Here is a 26,504-nt window from a genome sequence, read left to right as displayed (position 1 = left end):
ATTTAATCAGAGAGCAGCATAATGTAAAAGCAGAGACCCAGATTCCAGGGATGTGTCACTTACTGGGCTGTATGCTGTAGTTTCAATACAATCGCTGTTTTATCAGCAGGATAATCTAGGATAATCTGAACTAGGTGTTTCATATAAGCAAGCCCTTATGTAGAGGTGGCAAGAGGGGTGATAGTTGGGGGGTTGATGTCACCTTTGTATTTTCAGGTGATATCAAGCCCAGAGGTTAGTAATGGAGAAGCGTCAATAAGACGCCCCTGTTACTAACCCCATAGTCACAATGTATAAAAGCATACACACCCATCCACAAAGTCTTTTCATTGAAAGAATGAAAATTTCCCACTGCACTCTCGCCGACATCGGAAAAGTGAAGTGAGTTCATTGGCTGTTAACTCCCAGGACCTTTTTGACGGCACCACAATCGTGTTAACTTTCTCACATTCGCGGTGCCATCAGACATGTAATAGGAGTTCATAGGACACTGAACACACACTGCTGGATGACAGACTGTATGGTCGCATCATGCAACCATGCAGCCTGCCATCTAGATGTAGCAGAGCTAGAGCCATCGTGGGACAAATGGATTAGCAGGATCTCGTCTCCTGAGATCTCGTTGCCGAGATCTCAATCTGTGCATGCGACGCCTCTGGCATTGAGGCAAAGGAAGTGCGGGGGGCTCCGGGCTTTAACAAAATGTCACTGGAGCCCCCTCACCACCAAGCACCGCTGAACCTGCTGCAACAGCCTGGGATGGGTGTGAGATCATCACCCTGCAGCGTCGGACCACCACAAGAATCGCCCGACTCCTGCTGCCACCACGCTAATTGTAAGTACATTTTCGACTATAAGACGCACCCCTGTTTTCCCCAAAAATTTTTTGGGAAAAAAGCGTGTCTTATAGTCCAAAGAATATGGTACGTACTACTGACATCAGCCGATAGACCTGTCTGAGCCCATATGGACTAGTCCATTATAATATTAATGCATTATAAATACTGTATATATGAAAATATATATAAGTGAATATGCTTTGCAAGTATAACTTAAAACGTAGTCGTGTCAGGCAAAATTCAGAGTTCAGATTTGGAATCGGCGCATTCAATTGAGTAGAAATCACGTGTTTTTCTCTCAGTAGTAAAATCATTGTTGGGCAGTGTAAGGATCGTTCTCATCTAACCTGTACAACAAGCGCCACAGACAGAGATGTACTCTACCCTGGATCCAACTGTGCTGACGCCGAGCACCAACAGAGCGACCTGTGAATCCAGGACTGCTGGCAAGGTGAGGACCAGCCATTACTGCTCAAGTACAGCGGACTTCATCAGTTTATTATTTCCTTTATGCTGAATGGAAACATAAATCTGTAGAACCCTGTTACCACCTGTATAAGGCTGGCGCTGGTTTAGTCTCTATATATTGTTTGGTTCCGTTTCAATAAAAATATTCAGGGCCGTGTGTTGCGACCAGTTGGAGAACACCAAGATGTTCTTGTGAAGAACAAAAAAATGATTTCCAAATAAAAAGGCCCATTTCTCTGAAACTGTATGGATGACAGAAAAAAAAAATCTAAATACTTAAGAGCAGAGGGGAAAAAAACCTAGCCCCTTTTGACCTTTAAAGTCCAGAAATCATGTCCACCACCTGTGAGAGTGATTTAGGCGTCATGCGGTGGCTCAGTGGTTGGCACTGCAGCCTCACAGCAATAGGTTCATTTCCCACCAAGGACAACATCTGCAAGGAGTTTGTATGTTCTCCCCATGTTTATGTGGGTTTCCTCTGGGCACTCCGGTTTCCTCCCAAATTCGAAAGACACACCGATAGGGATCTAGATTATGAGCCTCAATGGGGACAGTGATCACAATGTGTGTAAAGCGGTGTGGAATATGATGGTGCTATATAAGCAATGTAAATAATAAATAATATGTATATCTATGTATACCTGCAAAAGGGACTTGGCCGCAGGAGGAGTGGCGCTCAATGAATACTCCTGGCACAACTCCCAGTATACAAGCTAAGGCTACGTTCACATTTGCGTTCTGCCGGGCTGCGTCGGGCGCAGCCGCGGCGACGCATGCGTCATGCGCCCCTATATTTAACATGGGGGCACATGGACATACGTTGCATTGCGTTTTGTGACGCATGCGTCTTTTTTGGCGCACGCGTCAGGGCGCAGAGGACGCAGCAAGTTGCATTTTTTTTGCATGCCAAAAAAGGACGCATGCGTCACAAAACAATGCGTTTTGCATGCGTTTTGGTTTGCGTTGTGCGTTGCGTCGCCGACGCAGCACCGCACAACGCAAATGTGAACTTAGCCTAAGTAAACGCCACTAGTGCATCATGATCAGGGCCTGAAAATCTAAAAACCAGACTTACCTTTCCTTTCTTGAGCGCACTATAGACTTCTTTATACTGCTGATACTTCTCCAGCTCGGCCTTCACCAGAACTTGGCGGATGTGCATTACTTCCTCCACAGTAAGAGCCAGACACTCTACGGGATAACAGAACTCCTCCTGAAATTAAACACCTCGGATTAACACCAGCGCTAACAAGCAGATAACAAAACCATGGACTCCACCAACGAGCACCTCTGTTAGTAGTAGGAAGATATAGAGGTGTGCTGATACACCGGGGTGTGAAAGAGTGTATGGAAAACACAAGATGTCATACTGACTGTAGCTCCTCTGCAACACCACAGGAGACAACAAGGGCTTCCCCCTTAATTCATCAATACCGCCAATTTCTGTCCTCGCTCCAATGTCACATGTAGTGATATACGTGACGTGGGCAGAGTAGTTAGAGGGTAGTGTTAGTAGCTGATTAGCGGGAGAGATTCTTAGCCTGTGGTGTTTGAGTATCGGGTGTAATTACAGTAATACATTATCAGGAGCCTGGTCCAGCGGCCATGTTCGTATTCCGAGGCTGTGAAACGGGAGCCCTGTGATCTGCCTCCTGCCGGCATCCCCCGTTCCTACTGATTAGCCGATCCGGCGTGGCGTCATGAACACATGATTTCACACAAGACCAGAGATTTAAAAGAGGCGCCGAGAATGCCGGCAGGTAGAAGAGAGATCATAGCGCTGCCATCCGATGGGCACGCAAATCAATTCATTGGGGAGATTACCTGGTACCATGTGCCACCACAATCACCCACCACAGACTAAATATCTCCGTGCACACCACAAGCAGGCAAAATCATCAATAAGTGTCTACAATAAAGGCAGAAAAGCCAGCATCACTGTTCATGACGGCATTTCTAAACAGCATTTGCCACCTCTAAAAAAAATGAAAAAAAAATTGTACTAAATATAAATTGTTGAGCGAAGTCACCATTGCACCTCCAATGCCGGTTGTTACTCATCTTTCCCATAAAGATGGGCAGATTTGCCATTTAGGAATATGGAGAACTTTGGAGACTTCTGAAAACTTGACATTACAGAAAAAATATCTAATATTTAGTGGGTATTTTAGGTTGAAAAAGTACAAAACGAACATTAGTTATTCTGCCTTTAAATTAGACAATTTCATTTCCTAAATGACACCAGGAAAACATTAGCATGTGAAATGTTTAGTTCCTATTAGTCTTCATTCTTCCCAAGTATCAGTTCTAACTTCTATTGTGCTGGAGGCCTTGTGGTGAACACGTACGGCAATCAGAACTATAGGAGATGACAAGCAGAGAAATATCACCTGCTCCAATATACGGCTTAAATGTTTAACAATAACATACCCCTCTGGGTACATCCGTGGCCGGGAGGCTAACCTGCTTTTAGGAGAAACCAGATTTGTAAGAACGTGTACATTAATTGTGAATATCAGATTATGTAAAGCACTTGGAAACCTTAATTTGATTTACAGGTGATGTATCTAAAACGCTAAATTCTTGGGAATTGGGTCATAAATATGTAAAAAGTTAACCCTAAAAAATATAGCGTACTTCTAAAAAACAAAAAAAACAAACTCAATGTGCTTTTTTTCATTGCAAATTATTGAAACAATTTATTGATTGAATGAAAAATTAAAATTCATATAATTGTTTTGAAAGTCATATAAAATGATTGAAAAAGCTGGGGTACTACAGGTCACAGCTGTAGAGGAGGACCTGAATGGCTCGATTAGTTTCAGCATCTTTAAGCGACAGGTTTTGTCCTCTTCACCCTTTCTGGAACATCTCTTCTGTTATCCCTCTGGAAATGTATGAATGAACTGACCGCTCTGTCCCCACTTTCAGCAATGACTGGAGCAATGCACGGACACTCACCCTACTGGTAACACCTGGTACATTTTCAGGAGGAATAACAGAAGTAGCCTCGACAGCCAATGTATTAGTAGCTTTACATGTGCTGCTATTTTGGAGGATTCTTTTAATTGGAATTTTTTAGTGTGTTACCACACTGAATATTCATGTGTCTGTTAGTGATAAAATGCTAATGTTTATCTGAATCATAAAGAAAAGAACAAGGACGGACAGCACAAACTTTATGCAACATCTTTTTTTTCCAACTTAAAGAGAATCTGCCATCAGATTTTTGCTACTTAATCTGAGAGCAGCATAACGTAGGGACAGAGACCCTGATTCCAGCAATGTGTCACTTACTGTTCTGCTTAGAGTAGTTTTTAAAACAAATAAAATCATTGTTTTATCAGCAGGAGATTATCAGTAGAGGACTGGTAAATATCCTGTTAAGTTGTCAATCCATGCCCACACCACTGATTGACAGCTTTCTGTAAACACTGCATAGGCAGAAAGTTGCCAATCGGTGTTGTGGGTGGGATTATACAGAGCTCACAGAACTGGTACATCTGCAGCAAAGAAAACAGTTTGGGCAAAATAAGTGATTCATTGTTGGAATCAGGACCTCTGCCTCTTCATCACACTGTTCTCAGATAGGGTAGCAAAAACCTGGAGACAGGATCCCATTATATGGAATCTATCCATTGTTTTTGCTAACTCCTCAGAGAGCAGCATAATGTAAAAACAGAGACCCCGATTCTAGCGATATGTCACTAACTGAGCGGCTTGCTGCAATTTTGATAAGATCAATTTTATCAGCAGGAAATTATCACTAGTGAACTAGTAAACCTGCTGCCATGTAATCATTCATATTCATGATCTCTGTGTAACCCCACCACCACCGCTGATTGGCAGATTTCTGCCTATGCATAGAGTACACAGAAAGCTGCCAATCAGAAGTGTGGGTGGGGTTATTCAGAGCTCAGCAGCCAGAGAACTGGAAGATGAGCAAGATAAAAATCTGATTTTATCAAAACTACAGCAAGCAACCCAGTATGTAACATGTCTCTGAAATCAGGGTCTCTGCCCCCCCCATTATGCTGTTCTAAGATGGGGTAGCAAAAACCCGGTGACAGATCCCCTTTAAAATGTAGCCATTTCTACCTGAATGGAGGAAAATCAGGTCAGGACTCATAAATGCCCTCTGAAGGCTCATGGACCACGCATGGTGACGTTGCTTTATCAGTTTGCGGTCCGGCTCTATGATTTCTAATTTCTGATTACAATGATTGAAAGAGGCAAACAAAATCATCTTTAGATTTAGTCCCACTGCAAAATCATCAGGACGGGTGGTGCGGACGCTGCAGCTTAGGTTCCGCTCCCACCCTGGAGGGGGACGATCAACTCAGGTCCAAAGTGAAGATGAAAGAGGCAAACCTGGGGGGCTCTCCACCTGCTGGCATAAGCCTTCTCAAACAGACAAAACAGAGCCCCAGCTGCCCCAAAAATGGCTGCTTCAAAAGGATGAGACCCCAACAAAGAAGCTGTGTGTATGGTGGAAAATGGTCGAAAAGCCATCCTTGGAAAGAAACTGGTTATCCTAGGAACCTGGGTAACAAACAGGGAGGAGAGTGAAGGGCGGGTTCCCCAGGGCACATATGCCGCACGGCCGCTTCTCGTAGACCAAGTGCAAGTTCATTTATCATGTCTCCTGTCGTTACACTTCACATAGAAAGCAGAATTTATAATCAACTGGGTCTAATCAAGAGTTTTCAAAATAATTAAAAGCTAAAAAAATACCTTAACAGGACACTTATTATTTAAGTGCTAGTGTTCAATGGACCCTTGGGGTGGTGCAAAGCCAGGCCCAACACATTGGAATTTGCTTCTCTAGTCTAGGATCTCCTTGTGGAGAGTGACATGCCAGTGTGAGGAGGCTTAAGAGCCGTGCAATGCTCCTCTGCAAAATTAAATATGGAAATTGCCTCTTCAGAGAGGAAGAGGAGTAGAACCCTATAGCGCCACCTGTTGGAAGTAGCGATCTCTACAATGCGCAAACCAAATTCTGTGCAGTAACTAGCGGTCAGAGCCATTTTTAATACCACACTTTGTACACTAGGGGGCAGCAAGGTATGCAGAAAGGAGAGTGTCCTGGTATTAAAAATCCTCCCATTAGGGATCTAATGTGCGGAGAATCTGTGTCCATCACATCATTCGCTCTGGTGAACGCAGTGATAAGACCGTCGTATAATTGGCATTTATAGCGAGTGCTTCGCTTACAGGCTCATTATCATTAATTGTCCTGTTTGCATGAAACATAAGATTGCACATAAGTAACAAACATGGCCGAGACTCCACATTACGGTCAGAACTACTCAGCGCATTTACCATGGACCTCGTCTGAAAGTTATGGCCATCCGCAGCTCGGGAAATAAAAGCTGGATTTTCAATCAACAAATGAAAATATTACAAACACATGAGAACCAGGGCAGGAGACACTTGTTACAACTCGCGATGAGCGAACGTGTTCTGATAAGGTGTTGTCTTCGGCGTGATCGAATAATATGTTGAAGTCCCCGCGGCTACAGGTCTCAGGCTGTTTGACAGCTGCAACACATACAGGGGTTTCCGGTTTATCCCTGCACATGGTGTTGCTGTCAAACAGCCGCGAGACATGAAGAGCGAGGACTCTAACAAACTTTTCGAGCACACTGAAGACACTCAGCACACGAGCATGCTCAGATAACACCTTATTCCAGCATGTTAGCTCATCACTAGTTACAACCATTTAGATGATCAATTTATTTTTATATTTGTACAGTTGGTGTTTTATGCACAATTCCCTTTGTGTAAATGACATGTACCACTAGATGGACCCTTTCAGATGAGTGAATTTATAGAATGCTCTACGATATATACTGCGGCTATGTACATCAAATTAAAAAAAGGCCCCTCGGTCATTTAAGCACTTCCCTCCACGCTATAAGAGCTGGAAAGCAAAGGGTTAAAACATCATTTTATTAAGGTCTATATGCCCAATAATAGCGGTATCTGTCCAGGCCTCCTCTCATGCCCAATCCCACACGGATCATGGGGAGACGCTAGTACAGCGTTGGACCACTCTCGGAAAGTATCACCAGCCGGAGAAAATTATTTTTATTTGGCAGCTCCAGAGTGTCCCATTTTTCTTTTTAATCCACCATATGCTTCCAGATACAGACTTTTTATTAATTAGTGCCAATTTTTATTGTCTTTGCCAAGGGGGCGTGACTCATAGGGTTATTATGCAGAGCAGCCTAAAGACACGCCCTCAAAGATTCTGTGAGAAACTCCCTCTTAGTAAAGACCATAAAAATTTGCACTAAATAATAATAAGGCCTGTATTTTGAACTGTACGATGGATTAAAAAAAAATAATAATCAAAAAACAGAATGCTCAGTAAGCAACAGGAAAAAAACTGAAGTAAAAACTTGCCACATTTGAACAGGTGACAGGTCCTCTAATAAATCACAGTGTTAACATACCATGCTACCACATTAGTTTATGGGAGCATTTAATCTACTTAGTCCCAGTAATTCACAATTAATCGACCGTTTTGCAACTATTTAGCATGATATTGCAATGAGACTGAGAAACATAATTCATATGTAGGTGTCCCAGGTACATAGCCACTTTCCCATATTACTACCCAGTGTCAGGTTACTAGACAACTAGCTGCAGCAGGAGCCTCCCCCCTTATTCTTATCTTCACACCGTCCTGTACATTCGGGAATATAACCGTCCAAATGTAGCAAACTTTAAATAGTCATAAGCAAATTATCTGTCTTCTGCAACGGCAGGCAGAATGTTTTCATCATTTTATGATATATATATATATATATATATATATATATATTTACATGTTACGCAATACCCACACTATTGACCGCTAACATGAGATCAAACTTTCACTATTTAAAGGTGGTTATTGTTTACTCAACATGGCAAAAGTTAAAGTTGTACGGCTCTTTCAAGACAATTCACCTTAGAAGTCCCTGTCTCATGGGTTGTTTTTATTTATTGTGGAATTTTTTTTTAATTACATCTGTGTAAACCAGATAAAAGATTAATCTGGTAAAGGAACAATGAGGACTGCCTACCAGAGATCTGGAGCTTTGTCGCGATGGAGGAGTAAAGTGCCGCACATTGGTGGGAGTCTCTTTCTCTATAGAGTGGCGCCTCTGTGGAGTTTGCCTCCTCTCAGGCTGTGGTGTAGAGGAGATGGGCAAGAACCTCGGCGGCGCTGTAGATTCAATAAAAGACCAGCAGAGTTGAGCCAAAAAGTTAATAAGTTCATATATACACATACACGCACGCACACATACACACATATACACTCACGTTCTTAAATAAATATTATATATATATATATATATATATATATGTATATATACACACACACATATATATATATATATATATATATATATATATATATATATATATATATATATATATATATATATATATACATACATGGTATATATAATCTTTATATGTTCATATGTGTGAAAAAGTGTTTGCCACCTTCCTGATTTCCTATTCTACTGCATGCATTTCACATTTAAGTGTATCAGATCACCAAACAAATTTAAATATTAGACATATGTTAAACAAAGATAACACAAGTAAACACAAAAAGTTTGTAACTGAAGGTCTTTATTATTAAGGGAAAAGTAAATCAAAACCTACAGGGCCTTGTGGGAAAAATTGATTGCCTCCTTCCCTCATTAAAGCATAAATTAACTGTGGCTTATCACATCTTTGGGAAGCAGAGTTCAAATTCCCTAGCTACACCCAGGCCTGCTTACTGTCACACCTGTTATCAATCAAGAAATCACTTAAATAGGATCTGCCTGACAAAGTGAAGTAGACCCAAAAGTTCCTGAAAAGATAGACATCATGCCGCGATCCAATGAAATTTTGGAACAAAGGAGAAAAAGTAATTGAGATCCATCAGTTTGGAAAAGGATATAAAGCCATTTCTAAAGCTTTGGGACTCCAGCAAACCACAGTGAGAGCCATTATCCACAATTGACAAACACAAGGAACAGTGGTGAACCTTCCCATAAGTGGCCGGCCGACCAAAATTACTGCGACGACTCATCCAAAATGCCACAAAAGGCCCCACAACAACATCCAAAAACCTGCAGACCTCATTTGCCTCAGTTAAGGTCAGTGTTCATGACACCATCATAAGGCCGGAGTCACACTACAGCGAGATACGGCTGAGTCTCGCTTGTTAAAAGCAAGCTCTGGCACCGGCACTGCGGAGCGGAGCGTGCGGCTCCATGTATTGCTATGCGGCCGCACGCTCCGCTCTGGAGTGCCGGTGCCAGAGCTTGGTTTTAACCAGCGAGACTCGGCCGTATCTCGCTGTGTGTGATCCCGGCCTAAGAAAGAGACTGGGCAAAAATGGCCTGCATGGCCGAGTGCCAAGACGAAAACCACTGCTGAGCAATAAGAACATAAAGGCTTGTTTCAGTTTTGCCAGAAAACATCTTGATAATCCTCAAGACTGTTGGGAGAATACTCTGTGGACTGACGAGACAAAAGTTGAACTTTTTGGAAGGTGTCTGTCCCATTACATCTGGCATAGCAGTAACAGCATTTCAGAAAAGGAATGTCAGATCATCAGTAAAATATAGTGGTGGTAGTTTGATGGTCTGCAGCCATTTTGTTGCTTCAGGACCTGGAAGACATTCTGTGGTAAACGGAACCATGAATTCTGCTGTCTACCAAAAAAACCTGAAGGAGAACATCCGGCCATCTGTTCGTAACCTCAAGCTGAAGTGTACTTGGGTTATGCAGCAGGACAATGATCCAAAACACACCAGCTAATTCATCTCTTAATGGCTTAAGAAAACAAAATTAAGACTTTGGAGTGGCCTACTCAAAGTCCTGAACTTTATTCGTTTGAGATGCTGTGGCGTGACCTTAAAAACGTGGCTCCTGCTTGGAAACCAACCAATGTAGCTGAAATACAACAATTCTGCAAATATGAGTGGGACAAATTCCTCCAAAGTGTTGTAAAAGGCTCATTGCTTGTTATCGCAAACGCTTCATTGCAGTTGTTGCTGCTAAGGGTGGCCAAACCAGTTATTAGTTTAGGGGGCAATCGGCAATCACTTTTTTTCACTTGGCCCTGTAAGTTTGGATTTCTTTTTCACTTAATAAAGACCTTCTTTATAAACTGCATTTCATATTTACTTGTGTTATTTTTGTTTAATATTTACATTTGTTTTGTGATCTGAAACACAAACACACACACACACACACACACACAGTAGAGACCAAAAGTTTGGACACACCTCATTTAAAGATTTTTCTGTATTTTCATGACTATGAAAAGTGTACATTCACACTGAAGGCATCAAAACTATGAATTAACACATGTGGAATTATATAATTAACAAAAAAGTGTGAAACAACTGAAATTATGTCTTATATTCTAGGTTCTTCAAAGTAGCCACCTTTTGCTTTGATGACTGCTTTGCACACTCTTGGCATTCTCTTGATGAGCTTCAAGAGGTAGTCGCTGGGAAAACACTCCAGCGTTCTTATGGTACTTTGTGTTTGCTAACTGTGTAAGAAGACTAATGGATGGTTAGACCACCCTTGAAAACCCTTGTGCAGGTATGTTACCACAGATGAAAACAGTTTGGCTGATTAGAGAACCTATAAACCTGATCTTCCTTTGAGCTAGTTGAGAATCTGGAGCATTACATTAGTTGGTTCAATTAAACGCTCAAAATGGCCAGAGAAAAAGAACTTCCATGTGAAACTCGACAGTCTATTCTTGTAGAAATTAAGACTATTCCTTGCGTGATTTTGCCAAGAAATTGAAGATTTCCTACAACAGTGTGTACTATTCCCTTCAGAGGAGAGCACAAACAGGCTCTAACCAGAGTAGAAAGAGAAGTGGGAGGCCCCGCTGCACAACTGAGCAACAAGACAAGTACATTAGAGCCTGTAGTTTGAGAAATCGACGCCTCACAGGTCCTCAACTGGAAGCTTCATTAAATAGTACACGCAAAACACCAGTGTCAATGTCTACAGTAAAGAGGGGACTCCGGGATGTTGGCCTTCAGGGCAGAGTGGCAAAGAAAAAGCCATATCTGAGACTGGCTAATAAAAGGAAAAGATAAATATGGGCAAAAGAAGACAGAGATTGGACAGAGGTAGATTGGAAAAAAAGGTGTTATGGACAGACGAATACAAGTTTGAGGTGTTTGGATCACACAGAAGAACATTTGTGAGACGCAGAACAACTGAAAAGATGCCGGAAGATTGCCTGACGCCATCTGTCAAGCATGGTGGAGGTAATGTGATGGTCTGGGGTTGCTTTGGTGCTGGTAAAGTGGGAGATTTGTACAAGGTAAAAGGGATATTGAATAAGGAAGGCTATCACTCCATTTTGCAACGCCATGCCATACTCTGTGGACAGCGCTTGATTGGAGCCAATTTCATCCTACAACAGGACAATGACCCAAAGCACACCTCCAAATTATGCAAGAACTATTTAGGGAAGAATCCGGCAGCTGGTATTCTATCTGTAATGGAGTGGCCAGCGCAGTCACCAGATCTCAACCCCATTGAGCTGTTGTGGGAGCAGTTGGCCGTATGGTATCAAGTCAACTTGTGGGAGGGGCTTCAGGAAGCCTGGGGTGAAATGTCTCCAGATCACCTCAGCAAATTAACTGCTAGAATGCCAAAGGTCTGCAATGCTGTAATTGCTGCAAAGGGAGCATTCTTTGACAAAAGCAAAGTTTGAAGAAGAAAATTATTATTTCAAATAAAAATCTTTTTTTCGAACCATTTCAATGTCTGGACTAGATTTTCAATTCATTTGGCAACTCATTTGATTAATAAAAGTATGAGATTTCATGGAAAACACAAAATTGTCTGGGAGACCCTAAACTTTGGAACCGTAGTGTATTGTGTATTATATAACACATATAGAGAGAGATAGTATTTGACACTCACTTTTTCTTCCGCCCGCTGTTCCTGGAGATGCATCATCAGGCTGGGAATTAGACACACTACTGCTGCTTGAAGATTTGTGCACTGACTCCTCCTGAATAAAGGGGAGATTATTAAAGTATGAATGATAGGAACTGTCGTTAATTTATGAATATCTGAAATTTGCACACATACTTTACATCACTAGTTTATATAAACCTTTAGAGTATATTTTGTCACATATTATCCTGTGGTCTCAGAAGCGAAGTCATTAGCATTTATCCTTGGTATTTCCTGGCACCGGCCTGTAGCCATCATGCAGGAAGGCTGTGTGCATGCAGCGATGGCTGACTGAGTAAATAGAAATTAATAAACACTAATCTCCTTTTAGGTAATCTATAATCCTGTTGCACGTTTGAGACAAGAGCAAACTAAGCATGTATGGCAAGAACATCTTTCTGATTAAGATCAACCATCAAAGAACTGGTAATCTGTCAGCACAGACAAGACGCTGCATTACTTTCAAGAATAAGGGCGAATAGCGAATATTTAAAGAAAATCTCTATCTTAGAGCCACTAAACAGTGTATCTGAGTCATAGAGATTCTAAATATTTATTTACAAACTGACGTCAATTAGTTAAAGGACATTAGTGATTTGGATGGCGTTTTGCGATGTCCTCGGGAGGTAATCCCTGATGGTACCTATAGCTCCAACAGATGCCACTGTAAAGGCACAAAGGTTCATGTGTTGCCCATATGCTCCCTATTTATTCATGTGGCATACTTGTGTTTCGGTATAGAATAGTGCAGTCTGTATTCTATACAGCATAATAAAGGTATACTGACCTATGGCATATGACGGCATAGGAAATAATCCACTGCCTTTTTGTAGGGTATAACGTTATAAAAGAAAATGAAGTGCATTTTTTACGCGTTTTTTCCACGCGGAATTGGGCCAAAAACGCTATGGAATCCTTATGCAAGCTTATTCAATGACAATCCTGAAGTGTTGTGAACATGATCAGTAAATTTGCTTAAGTATTTGCAGTACATTTTTTTCTGCAGCATGTCAATTCTTTTTGCGTTTCTGCAGAGTAAGGGAGATTACTGGAGCTGATAAACACCAGTGAACTCTCAGAGCAGCTCAGTGATACACTGCGGGAGTGATTACCTCATGTCAGTGTATCGCTGGCTATCTTTGAGATAGCTGTGCTATCCAGCCGCTGTGCTTACACAGGGCAGAGAAGCAGAGCGCCGAGGGACAGACAGCGGAAGGTAAGTATGTAGTGTTTGTTTTTTTTTTTTTACTTTTATGCTGGTAACCAGGGTAAACATCGGGTTACTAAGCGCGGCCCTGCGCTTAGTAACCCGATGTTTACCCTGGTTACCGGCATAGTTGGTCGCTGGAGAGCTGTCTGTGTGACAGCTCTCTAGCGACCAAACAGCGACGCTGCAGCGATCCGGATCGTTGTCGGTATCGCTGCAGCGTCGCTTAGTGTGACGGTACCTTTAACGCTCCTACATAGGCTGGTGATGATGTGTGTGCGTTTACTTATTGGCTTAGTGATGAAGGTTGTCAGGCTGACACCTTTTCATTACTAAGCCTAGGGCTAGGTGTCAATGACAGCTGCTGATATCAAGCCCTAATCGCATTACTCTGATACCACTGCATCAGCATGAAAAAGGCGGTGTTGAACCAAGAAATTTCATCACAAAACTTATTTAAAATATCTTTATTTAGCTCATAAAATCCTTCACTGCTGTACTAAAACACAACAAAAAAAGCATAAAAAAAAGTGCGCTTTTTCCGCAGTGTTTTTCCTGCAAAGAGATGCAGAAATCTTGCAGAAGTTTCTGCAAGCAAATACTCAACATGTGCACATAGCCTAAAGGGTTTCTAAAACCCAGCTCCTTATACATGTATGAACTGTACCTAATGAGTCCCAAATACTGCGGATGGCAGAGAACACAGCCAGCTACACACAGATGGTGAGACTCAATACAAGGTCTGGGAGTGATGCGCAGCACTACTTATACAAATCGAGCCATTTCCGTCTGCTGCAGTAAACTTGTAATGACTCGTGTGATGGCAGAACTGTACAGAAGCAAAGGATCAGGGAGCGTTGAGTGCTGGAAGCAAAGCTTTTCCTAGAAAGGTCAGGAAGATCAGCATATTCAAAATGAAAAGGAAACAAACAAACAAAAAAAAAAACGGGGAATTAATCAAGACTAGTGTTTTATACCAAAGTCTAGTTCCAGATACACGGAGAGCTGGAATAAGATGCACGGCATTCATGTGCGCCAAAATCCTAAAAATGTATACTATAATGTGTGGCACTTTTGTGACCTAAATGACAGTAAATCTGAAATGTTTTCGGCTGCTCTATGCCAGCTTTCGGGAGAGAGGGCTTGATGAAGTCCCACAATAGTCCAATAAATGTCAGCAGAAGTCAGTGATGATTCCATCAAGACTCCCGACCATCACCCACGGCAGTTCTATGCAAAGACGCGGTGTCGCTGCTTCATACAGGGACGTACACACGCTCAGTCTGCGGACATCGCAACCTCAGTTGGTTCTGTGTAAGGAGCAATCTCTGTACTTAGCAGATGTAAGGGCAGATTTAAACAGCAAAAAACAAGAGTATAGATCCTTGTATGAGTTACATGGTGTCCTAGGCATTTAAAAGGGTCCTTTCACCAGGCAAAATTGTCGATTTCCGCACTTATTGTTCCTGCTGCTTCCCTGAGTAACCAGCTTTTCTTCTTACATCCCCCATATGGTTACAGAAATATGGGCCTTTTTGCTTAGTGCATATTTGTATAAATTTAACAAAGGAGCATGGCTCACAGTATGTATTTGGAGGCGTGTCTTTGGACTGCTCCGCCTTATTACCGTGTCAGCCACACCCACTCAGTAAAGACCTTAATAATTAGCACTAAATAAAGAGGCTCATATCTTTGGAACCATTTGGCAGATTAAAAAAAATGAATACTCAGGGGAACAGTAGGAATGAAAGAAGCTCAAGACTGTCCACTTTCGACCTGGTGAAAGACCCCCTTTAAACCAGAGGTCTATTGTGGTGCCAAGTAAAACTGAGTGGAAATGCAGCCATATGAATGAGAAATTACTTTAAAACTCACAAATTTTTGGCATAAAGATACCATGAAAACTCAGACATTTCATGTGCTCCCCGATCGCTTGCCAACAATTGAAAAAAAAAAAAAGCGTTTCAAGAAACATATTAACCCCTTCATGACCCAGCCTATTTTGACCTTAAAGACCTTGCCGTTTTTTGCAATTCTGACCAGTGTCCCTTTATGAGGTAATAACTCAGGAACGCTTCAATGGATCCTAGCGGTTCTGAGATTGTTTTTTCGTGACATATTGGGCTTCATGTTAGTGGTAAATTTAGGTCAATAAATTCTGTGTTTATTTGAGATAAAAACGGAAATTTGGTGAAAATTTCGCAATTTTCACATTTTGAATTTTTATTCTGTTAAACCAGAGAGGTATGTGACACAAAATAGTTAATAAATAACATTTCCCACACGTCTACTTTACATCAGCAAAATTTTGTAAACAAATTTTTTTTTTTGCTAGGAAGTTATAAGGGTTAAAATTTGACTAGCGATTTCTCATTTTTACAACGAAATTTACAAAACCATTTTTTTTAGGGACCACCTCACATTTGAAGTCAGTTTGAGGGGTCTATATGGCTGAAAATGCCCAAAAGTGACACCATTCTAAAAACTGCACTCCTCAAGGTGCACAAAACAACATTCCAGAAGTTTATTAACCCTTCAGGTGCTTCACAGCAGCAGAAGCAACATGGAAGGAAAAAATGAACATTTAACTTTTTAGTCACAAAAATGATTTTTCAGCAACAATTTTTGTATTTTCCCAATGGTAAAAGGAGAAACTGAACCACGAAAGTTGTTGTCCAATTTGTCCTGAGTACGCTGATACCTCATATGTTGGGGTAAACCACTGTTTGGGCGCATGGCAGGGCTTGGAAGGGAAGGAGCGCCATTTGACTTTTTGAATGAAAAATTGGCTGCACTCTTTAGCGGACACCATGTCAAGTTTGGAGAGCCCCTGTGTGCCTAAAAATTGGAGCTCCCCCACAAGTGACCCCATTTTGGAAACTAGACGCCCCAAGGAACTTATCTAGATGCATAGTGAGCCCTTTAAACCCCCAGCTGCTTCACAAATTGATCCGTAAAAATGAAAAAGTACTATTTTTTCACAAAAAAAATTATTTTAGCCTCAATTATTTCATTTTCACATGGACAACAGGATAAAATGGATCCTAAAATTTGTTTGGCAATTTCTCCTGAGCACACCGATACCTCACATGTGGGGGTAAACCACTGTTTGGGCACATGGTAAGGCTCGGAAGGGAAGGAGCGCCATTTGACTTTTTGAATGAAAAATTATCTCCATCGTTAGCGGACACCATGTCGCGTTTGGAGAGCCCCTGTGTGCCTATGCAATGGAGCTCCCCCACAAGTGACCCCATTTTGGAAACTAGACCCCCCAAGGAACTTATCTAGATGCATACTGGGCACTTTAAACCCCCAGGTGCTTCACAGAAGTTTATAACGCAGGGCCATGAAAATAAAAAATAATTTTTCTTTTCTCAAAAATGATTTTTTAGCCTGGAATTTCCTATTTTGCCAATGTTAATAGGAGAAATTGGACCCCAAATGTTGTTGTCCAGTTTGTCCTGAGTACGCTGATACCCCATATGTGGGGGTAAACCACTGTTTGGGCGCACGGCAGGGCTCAGAAGGGAAGGCACGCCATTTGGCTTTTTAAATGGAAAATTAGCTCCAATCATTAGCGGACACCATGTCGCGTTTGGAGAGCCCCTGTGTGCCTAAACATTAGAGATCCCCCACAAATGACCCCATTTTGGAAACTAGACCCCCAAAGGAACTAATCTAGATGTGTGGTGAGCACTTTGAACCCTCAAGTGCTTCACAGAAGTTTATAACGCAGAGCCATGAAAATAAAAAATAAAAATTATTTTCTCAAAAATGATTTTTTAGCCCGCAATTTTTTATTTTCCCAAGGGTAACAGGAGAAATTTGACCCCAAAAGCTGTTGTCCAGTTTCTCCTGAGTACGCTGATACCCAATATGTGGGGGTAAACCACTGTTTAGGCACATGCTGGGGCTCGGAAGTGAAGTAGTGACGTTTTGAAATGCAGACTTTGATGGAATGCTTTTCGGGCGTCACGTTGCGTTTGCAGAGCCCCTGATGTGGCTAAAGAGTAGAAACCCCCCACAAGTGACCCCATTTTGGAAACTAGACCCCGAAAGGAACTTATCTAGATGTGAGGTGAGCACTTTGAACCCCCAAGTGCTTTACAGAAGTTTATAACACAGAGCAGTGAAAATAATAAATACGTTTTCTTTCCTCAAAAATAATTTTTTAGCCCAGAATTTTTTATTTTCCCAAGGGTTACAGGAGAAATTGGACCACAAATGTTGTTGTCCAGTTTCTCCTGAGTAAGCTGATACCCCATGTGTGGGGGTAAACCACTGTTTGGGCACACGTGGGGGCTCAGAAGGGAAGTAGTGACTTTTGAAATGCAGACTTTGATGGAATGGTCTGCGGGCGTCACGTTGCGTTTGCAGAGCCCCTGGTGTGCCTAAACAGTAGAAACCCCACACAAGTGACCCCATTTTGGAAACTAGACCCCCAAAGGAACTTATCTAGATATGTGGTGAGCACTTTCAACCCCCAAGTGCTTTACAGAAGTTTATAACACAGAGCCGTGAAAATAAAAAATACGTTTTCTTTCCTCAAAAATAATTTTTTAGCCCAGAATTTTTTATTTTCCCAAGGGTTACAGGAGAAATTGGACCCCAAAAGTTGTTGTCCAGTTTCTCCTGAGTACGCTGATACCCCATGTGTGGGGGTAAACCACTGTTTGGGCACACGTCGGGGCTCAGAAGGGAAGTAGTGACTTTTGAAATGCAGACTTTGATGGAATGGTCTGCGGACGTCATGTTGCGTTTGCAGAGCCCCTGGTGTGCCTAAACAGTAGAAACCCCCCACAAGTGACCCCATTTTGGAAACTAGACCCCCCAAGGAACTTATCTAGATATGTGGTGAGCACTTTGAACCCCCAAGTGCTTCACAGACGTTTACAACGCAGAGCCGTGAAAATAAAAAATCATTTTTCTTTCCTCAAAAATGATGTTTTAGCAAGCAATTTTTTATTTTCTCAAGGGTAACAGGAGAAATTGGACCCCAGTAATTGTTGCGCAGTTTGTTCCGAGTATGCTGGTATCCCATATGTGGGGGTAAACCACTGTTTGGGTGCACGTCGGGGCTCGGAAGTGAGGGAGCACCATTTGACTTTTTGAATACAAGATTGGCTGGAATCAATGGTGGCGCCATGTTGCGTTTGGAGACCCCCTGATGTGCCTAAATAGTGGAAACCCCTCAATTCTAACTCCAACACACCCCTAACCCTTATCCCAACTGTAGCCGTAACCCTAATCACAACCCTAACCCCAACACACCCGTAACCCCAACACACCCCTAACCCTAACCACAAACCTAATTCCAACCCAACCCTAGCCCTAAGGCTATGTGCCAACGTTGCGGATTCGTATGAGATTTTTCAGCACCATTTTTGAAAAATCCGCGGGTAAAAGGCACTGCGTTTTACCTGCGGATTTACCGCGGATTTCCAGTGTTTTTTGTCCGGATTTCACCTGCGGATTCCTATTGAGGAACAGGTGTAAAACGCTGCGGAATCCGCACAAAGAATTGACATGCTGCGGAAAATACAACGCAGCGTTCCCGCGCGGTATTTTCCGCACCATGGGCACAGCGGATTTGGCTTTCCATATGTTTACATGGTACTGTAAACCTGATGGAACTCTGCTGCGGATCCGCAGCGGCCAATCCGCACCGTGTGCACATAGCCTAATTCTAAAGGTATGTGCACACGCTGCGGAAAACGCTGCGGATCCGCAGCAGTTTCCCATGAGTTTACAGTTCAATGCAAACCTATGGGAAACAAAAATCGCTGTACACATGCTGCAGAAAAACTGCACGGAAACGCAGCGGTTTACATTCCGCAGCATGTCACTTCTTTCTGCGGATTCCGCAGCGGTTTTACAACTTGTCAAATAGAAAATCGCTGTTGTAAAACCGCATTGAAATGCGTAGAAAAAACATGGTAAATCCGCCATAAATCAGCAGCGGTTTAGCACTGCGGATTTATCAAATCCGCAGCGGAAAAATCCGCAGAGGACCAGAATACGTGTGCACATACCGAAACCCTACCCCTAACCCTACCCCTAACCCTAGTTCTTACCCCAACCTTAGTGGAAAAAAAATAAAAATATTTTTTTTTATTGTCCCTACCTATGGGGATGACAAAGGGGGGGGTCATTTACTTTTTTTTTTATTTTGATCACTGAGATATAACCTATCTCAGTGATCAAAATTCACTCTGGAACGAATCTGCCGGCTGGCAGATTCGGCGGGCGCACTGCATATGCGCCCGCCATTTTGGAAGATGGCGGCGCCCAGGAAAGAAGACGGACGGTCCCCGGGAGGCCAGGTAAGTATAAGGGGGGGAGATCAGGGCACGGGGGGGGGGGGGGGGGGCGTCGGAGCACGGGGGGATGGATCGGAACACGGGGGGGGGGGGGGGTGGATTGGAGCACGGAGTGGGGGATCGCTGTGCGGGCGGGTGGATCGGAGCACGGGGGGGGGGATCGGAGTGCGGGGGGGTTTGATTGGAGCACGGGGGGTGTGATTGGAGCACGGGGGGAGCGGGCAGGAGGACGGGGGAGCGGAGCACAGGACCGAGGGGAGCAGACCACAGATCGGGGGGCTGGGGGGGCGATCGGAGGGGTGGGGTGGGTGCACATTAGTGTGTCCAGCCATGGCCGATGATATTGCAGCATCGGCCATGGCTGGATTGTAATATTTCACCATTTTTTTAGGTGAAATATTACAAATCGCTCTGATTGGCAGTTTCACTTTCAACAGCCAATCAGAGCGATCGTAGCCACGAGGGGGTGAAGCCACCCCCCCTGGGCTAAACTACCACTCCCCCTGTCCCTGCAGATCGGGTGAAATGGGAGTTAACCCTTTCACCCCATCTGCAGGGACGCGATCTTTCCATGACGCATATGCTGCGTCATGGGTCGGAATGGCACCGACTTTCATGACGCAGCGTATGCGTCAAAGGTCGGGAAGGGGTTAAAAGGATAGAATGTTTTTTTTTTACCCGCCAACTAAGTGTCACAGGAACTTGCTAACAGAAACACATTAAGAGAGGCAGACCCTTAGGGCTCGCTCACACGAGCATATAACTCGGACGAGTACTATGCGATGTTTTATTGGATAGCACTCAGACCAATGCAGTTCTATGGGGCAGTGCAGACGAGCGTTGGTTTTTCCCCTGCCGATTCAGATGTCATCCAATTACAGTCTGATTTACGTGGACAAAGACAATGGAGAAGATGGAGAAATTAAGTTCTCCCTCTTCTCCGCACCAGTGATATGATTTTCTCATGTGAGAAAATCTGATCACTGTGAACTGACACTCGGCTCAGAATCTGATCACAGATTGAGCCCAGAGTCATTACCATAATCGATCTGATTCTCTTGGAAGAGAGAATCAACGCTCGTGGGAGCGAGCCCTTACTTGCATGCTGACTGAAAGGGCTGTGTGGTGCAGACAACTCCTCCTCCATTGTCCCAAGACATAAAGAATACATGGAGTTGGAGGTTGCAGAAATGTGCCAATACACACAGTGCACCCTCCACAAGGGTTTCTAGCATAGAAAATAATGGATTCTTTGCCTCTCTAGTAGCAGTGGGTAAGTTCACTTGAATCCAAAGGATCCACAACCTCAGTAACTAAAACCGTGTGTTTGGCGCTTTTTTTATGATGTACAATAACAAATTGTATTGTGGTACCGTGTTAGCCAGAAAAATCGATGTGAATACTTTTCTGCCCAATGATGACAGAAGTATGCTCGGAGTGATACCTTTATTGGCTAACCAGAAAATAATATGTTTGCAAGCTTTCAGAGCACAGAGGCTCCTTCTTCAGGCAAGATTACAGCCTGAAGAAGGAGCCTCTGTGCTCTGAAAGCCTGCAAACATATTATTTTCTGGTTAGCCAATAAAGGTATCACTCCCAGAATACTTCTGTCATCATTGGGCAGAAAAGTATTCACATGGGCTTTTTTAAAAAAAATCACAACATGGTCTGACCACGTAAGGTGTTTTTTCAGAGTCTGTGGACTTTTTCGCTTGTGAATTGTAGCACTTGTAACGTGTGTTTTCTTATTGTTGTTAAGAAACACAGTTGCTATAACATTGATTTTTCAAAAACACAACATATCAAAAGCACTGGCATGTTTAAATGTGTTTTTAACCAAAGAAAACTCTGCCAAAAAGTGTGTGTGAAGGGTAGCCTTACAGGAGCAGACAATGCCAAGTCAGAAGCAAACGGTGCAATAATGAAGATGTCTAGACCTGGGAAAGTGAACACACCCGTACATACACACAAGCACTAATACTGAGGACACAAGCAGAAGGCATTTCTTGTGTTTATGTAAGAATGACATCCCTGCAGAACACACACAGACCTGAACAGCCCCAACAGACGAGGCGTGTGCTGGATTGAGCATTGTAGACAATGGAGGTTACATGGGAGAATATGGAACTACAGAAGCCCTGGGAATAAACATTTGAGGTTAGATATTGCTAGCTATTGACCCCATTCTAAGCCTGGGTGGCGAGTATTTTTATTGCCACATTTTTTTAATTTTACACCATTTATTGAATAACCTGTCTGAGAATTCGCATATACAGTGTCTTCAATGACATGGCGCCAGAGATCGCAGTATGTGCATGCACTGACTCCGGTGCTATTATATTGAACTAATGTACTGCAACAGTGAAAGCGTACCTTTTAGAGGCTAAGTGCCCAAACTGCAACCAAAAACCAACTTATTTATTGCACAGTGCCAACATGGCAATCTAATCTGATTATTGAGGTTTTAGTTTAGAAAAAACAACTCATACAGAGAGCAGGCAGGAGCATCAGAGAGCAGGCATGGGCAGCAGAGAGCAGACAGGAGCATCAGAGAGCAGGCATGGGCAGCAGAGAGCAGACAGGAGCATCAGAGAGCAGGCAGGAGCATTAGAGAGCAGGCAGAGGATAGACAGGAGCATCAGAGAGCAGGCAGGGGCAGCAGAGGATAGACATGAGCATCTGAGAGCAAGCAGGGGCAGCAGAGAGTAGACAGGAGCATCAGAGAGCAGGCAGGGGCAGCAGAGGATAGACAGGAGCATCTGAGAGCAGGCAGGGGCAGCAGAGAGCAGACGGAAGTATCACAGAGCAGGCAGGAGCAGCAGAGAGTAGACAGGGGCATCAGAGAGCAGGCAGGGGAAGCAGAGAGACAGGAGCATCAGAGAGCAGGCAGGGGCAGCACAGTAGATGATAGCATCAGAGAGCAGGGAGGGAGCAGACAGGAGCATTAGAAAGCAGGCAGGGCAGCAAAGAACAGACCGAAGCATCAGAGAGTAGGCAGGGGCAGCAGAGAGCAAGCAAGGGCAGCAAAGAGTAGACGGGAGCATCAAAGAGCAGCCAGCGGCAGCAGAGAGTTGCTGGAGGCAGCAGAGCAGGCAGGAGCAGGGGTATCGGACTGTAAATATGCACCCTCATCCTGGTATTGTCCCCATCCCCAGTCAGTGAATGTCAGACATACTGTATAAAGGTGGCCTTAGTAATAATGTAAACCTACTCTTAAGCTCTTGAAGGTAAAACATAACCTTTGACATATAATATTGAAATGCTAGTCAGATTGCACTACTTTAGAAGTGCTCCTAGGTCATCCTAGCTATGTGAACATGGCAGTCCATCACTACAAGCTACAGAGACGTCTACCCATACAGACATAACATCCCATTGCAATGATTAGTCACCAATAGAACATAACGTGCTGCCATTAAATACAAGATATTAATTTAAATACTGTCAGCAAATGAACGCCAAAACCATCAGCAGGGGTCTGGATAAATGTCACAATAGTGAATTTTGACTAATTTGATCACTTTATTTAGTGTTTGGAGCTCAAGTGGAAGAGCGTACATGAAGTTTGACTTAACTGTTAAATTATGTTTATGGAGGCCTCAACAAAAGAAGGATCAGCCATTTGGAGTTAAAATGTCCAATGCCTTTGCTCTACCTGGAGATGGGAAACCACCAGGTATCTGGCAGCAGCCTTCTCTGTTCTCCTCATACAGAACTCATGGACACTTGGCAGAGCCAATCACGTGTATATGGAAGGGTCAAGAACGATAGCAGTTGGCCAAGCGATTCAGCTGTTTGCTACCGGATGTGAATGACCACATATAAAATGGACACCTTGCCTCCACTAGGAAATTGGCGCTTACCTCTGACTCTGAGCTGTCCAACTCGGCAAGGGTTGGAGCTTTTAAAAGCCTCCTCCGCTGTATTGCCATTTGCATGGGTCTTCCATTCACACCAGTGCGCTCCACTAGATCTCCATTTAACACTGTGCGGTTTGGCTGCTTCCTTGAAACTTCAGGTGTTGAAACATCTGCATTTCCAAACAAAATAAAATGTAAATGGATTGAAACAAGGACATCCTATAATCTCCAGCTTACCCATGACTTGGTTCTGTTGTGCAAGACATGTAATGTCATTCTACTATAATTAACCCAACCTGGCATGGCTTGGTTGCCACATATGGAATGGTCCTGCATCCTATTAGTACAGAAGCTCGGGGATCTCTAGTGTGGTTTACAGTAATATATTCTTACAATTATTGGCTTTTAAATTTATTAAAAATTGTCATGAAAGAATAAAAGAATAATAAATTAAATAATACATAAGTAGGGGCAGTGTGGTAACAGTTATGGGACACCAACTAAAAGACTTCTGTAGGCAACACCTGCTGCTGTGGAATGTGGAGGGTGAGGACTTCTTTGGTGGACAAGAGTCAGCTCTGTAGCTGGATGACAACTTGATAAGTGTATCATGCCCAAAGGGAAAATGTGAGCATTCATGCGGGTGCCGTTAACCCTGACTTTCCTGACATGTTGCACTTATTGTCCAGGACATTGCCATGTGAGAAGCTGTTTGGCAAGATCCTCGTTTTACAAGGCAGTTGGTTAGTATTGACCGCTTTAGTCATTGAAATGAAATCTTAGGGAGCCAAAAGTGACAAGTGTGTGAGTATCATGACAAATCTCCATCATTTTCCTACACCCTATCAAGTAAGATCAGGGTTTTATGAAAATTGTCTTGAATAGCTTGTGTAACCGATGCCACTTGGTAGGATGTCACTTTCTAAAACTTGTTACAAGCTGATTTCAAAGCATTTATTACAATCTACATTTTGCCAGGTAGTCGTAAATCCTTCAGAACTATCCAAAGCAAATAGAGTAGAAAGCAGCAGGCCCACAATGTCAGCCAATGCCGAGCTCCAGTATTATAGGACACTGTATCTTTTCAGATACAAATCTGTTGATGTAACATACAATAGCAACAATGGCAGAAGGTAAGGATCTATAAGACACCCATACACATTAGACGAAAACTGTCTGAACCTGCTGAGATCAGACAACAATCTAATGTGTATGGGCACCTCCTGACTGTCCCCCCAGCAGATGATGTTGGGGGAAAGGTGGCGAGAATATTGACGTGCACTTTGAATTTTTAATAACTGACCATTTTGTTCTCAGAGAGCTGTCTGGCAGCGGTTTTCTCTATTGTTTCCATTGAAAACACATGAACATTCAGCTGGCAGAATGGTCGAGGATATACTTGAGTAAGGAGAGATAACTGTTGACTTATTTTGGTGCGAATTGATTTACAGAACCTGGACCATCGGCTACGTCCTTTGTCACAGGATGAGAGCCCCGAGAACATTCTCTTGCTCCTAATACCCATCCGAGATCTCCTTCAGACTTGTTGGCCTGGCACGGGGTCCAATGTTCACCATGGCAAAAAGATGACAATCACCCAGACCAGCTAATCAAAAGAAGAGCTGCGGATGCCGTCAGGTAGGAGGCGTATCTCAGGGCTTCCGCCCAACAGTGACAGATCAGTGACAGAGCAGATACTGAGCATACTCCACAAGTGTTCGGCTGACAGATATCGAATGTGTCCAGCTTTAGAGTAAAGTTCATGTACACTTGGGTTTGCTACATTTGCTGCTTAGCATACTATGCCAAGATTATTTGTTTTTCCCACAGACTATATACAGCATTGTAGCATTGACCACATTTTGAACATTATGGAAACAGATCGACAGGAAACACTTCTGTACTGATCTAAATTCAATGACACGGATTGATGACAGTTCATCACAGGAGGATCCAGCAGCCTAACATGAAGCTCATGGGCCCCAATGTAAAATATTCAACAGGGCCACCAACGATCACGGGCCTTTATTTGTCTTCTCATATGAGCCATGGGAACTGCAACCCCTGCATCCACCGTGTCCAAAGTCTCCTAATTCAGCACTCCAGAGAAGTGGGTCCCTGGGCATGTGTGCATCTCTCTGCATTATTTATGAGACATAGGAAATCCTCAGCATTTTCCTAAAAGGGCTTGTCTACTTTTGGAGACAATTTTTTATCTTTTTTAGTCTAAAATGAACATATTTCGGGTGGAAATTTTTTGAAATTCAATTTCATAAAAGAATAGCACTGTTTTACTTTTACCAGCTCTGTTTCCATGCACATTCAACTGTGATATGGCCTGTGGATATAAATTAACTAAAATACCAAAAAAACCAAGGCAAAAAAAGACTCTTCCATTGGACAGTTAGAACGAACTCATCCTGCAGCCGGCAGTAGTCAGTGCAGCAAAAAGGCTATAGAATGCAAACATTGCACCATTTTTAATGAAATCCAAATAATTTTTAACCAAAGATACATGCATTTAGGGGGAAAAAAACTTCACAAAAGTGTTCAACCCCTTTATCTCCTATAAACTACAATGAATATAGCCATATGCCTGTGTTGCTACCTCGCCTCTGGAGTTCACAGATTCTCGTAACAGGTGGAAGACCCAACATGAAATCTCCACCTATTGGATTTTTATAGCATAAGTATTGAATATTTCAGTTGATACCCGTTTAAGCTTTAATGCATGCCTAAGGGGGCGGTACAATCCAACAATGTAGGGTTTGGATCCAAAAAGCTGTGCACTCCTGGGGTACAGGGTTCAGGCAAT

The 26,504-nt window shown here is 43.0% G+C and overlaps 1 protein-coding gene across 2 annotated transcripts in view; it reads right to left on the bottom strand.

The window, feature by feature from the left end:
• Positions 1-26,504, bottom strand: part of SPIRE1 (spire type actin nucleation factor 1) — a 193,183-nt gene that overhangs the window by 6,947 nt on the left and 159,732 nt on the right. The window contains exons 9-13 of one of the 2 annotated variants that reach the window (XM_069731015.1): positions 23,693-23,859; positions 12,267-12,357; positions 8,381-8,523; positions 5,679-5,849; positions 2,383-2,520 (exon numbers count right to left, since the gene is read on the bottom strand). In XM_069731015.1, coding sequence (XP_069587116.1) covers positions 2,383-2,520; positions 5,679-5,849; positions 8,381-8,523; positions 12,267-12,357; positions 23,693-23,859 — 710 coding nt within the window. The remainder of the gene's footprint in view (positions 1-2,382; positions 2,521-5,678; positions 5,850-8,380; positions 8,524-12,266; positions 12,358-23,692; positions 23,860-26,504) is intronic. The other variant, XM_069731016.1, reaches the window with a different exon arrangement.

The sequence above is a fragment of the Ranitomeya imitator genome, chromosome 6, assembly GCF_032444005.1.
Source record: "Ranitomeya imitator isolate aRanImi1 chromosome 6, aRanImi1.pri, whole genome shotgun sequence".
In the NCBI taxonomy this organism is placed as follows: domain Eukaryota; kingdom Metazoa; phylum Chordata; class Amphibia; order Anura; family Dendrobatidae; genus Ranitomeya; species Ranitomeya imitator.
This window is presented reverse-complemented; position numbering and strand designations above follow the sequence as displayed.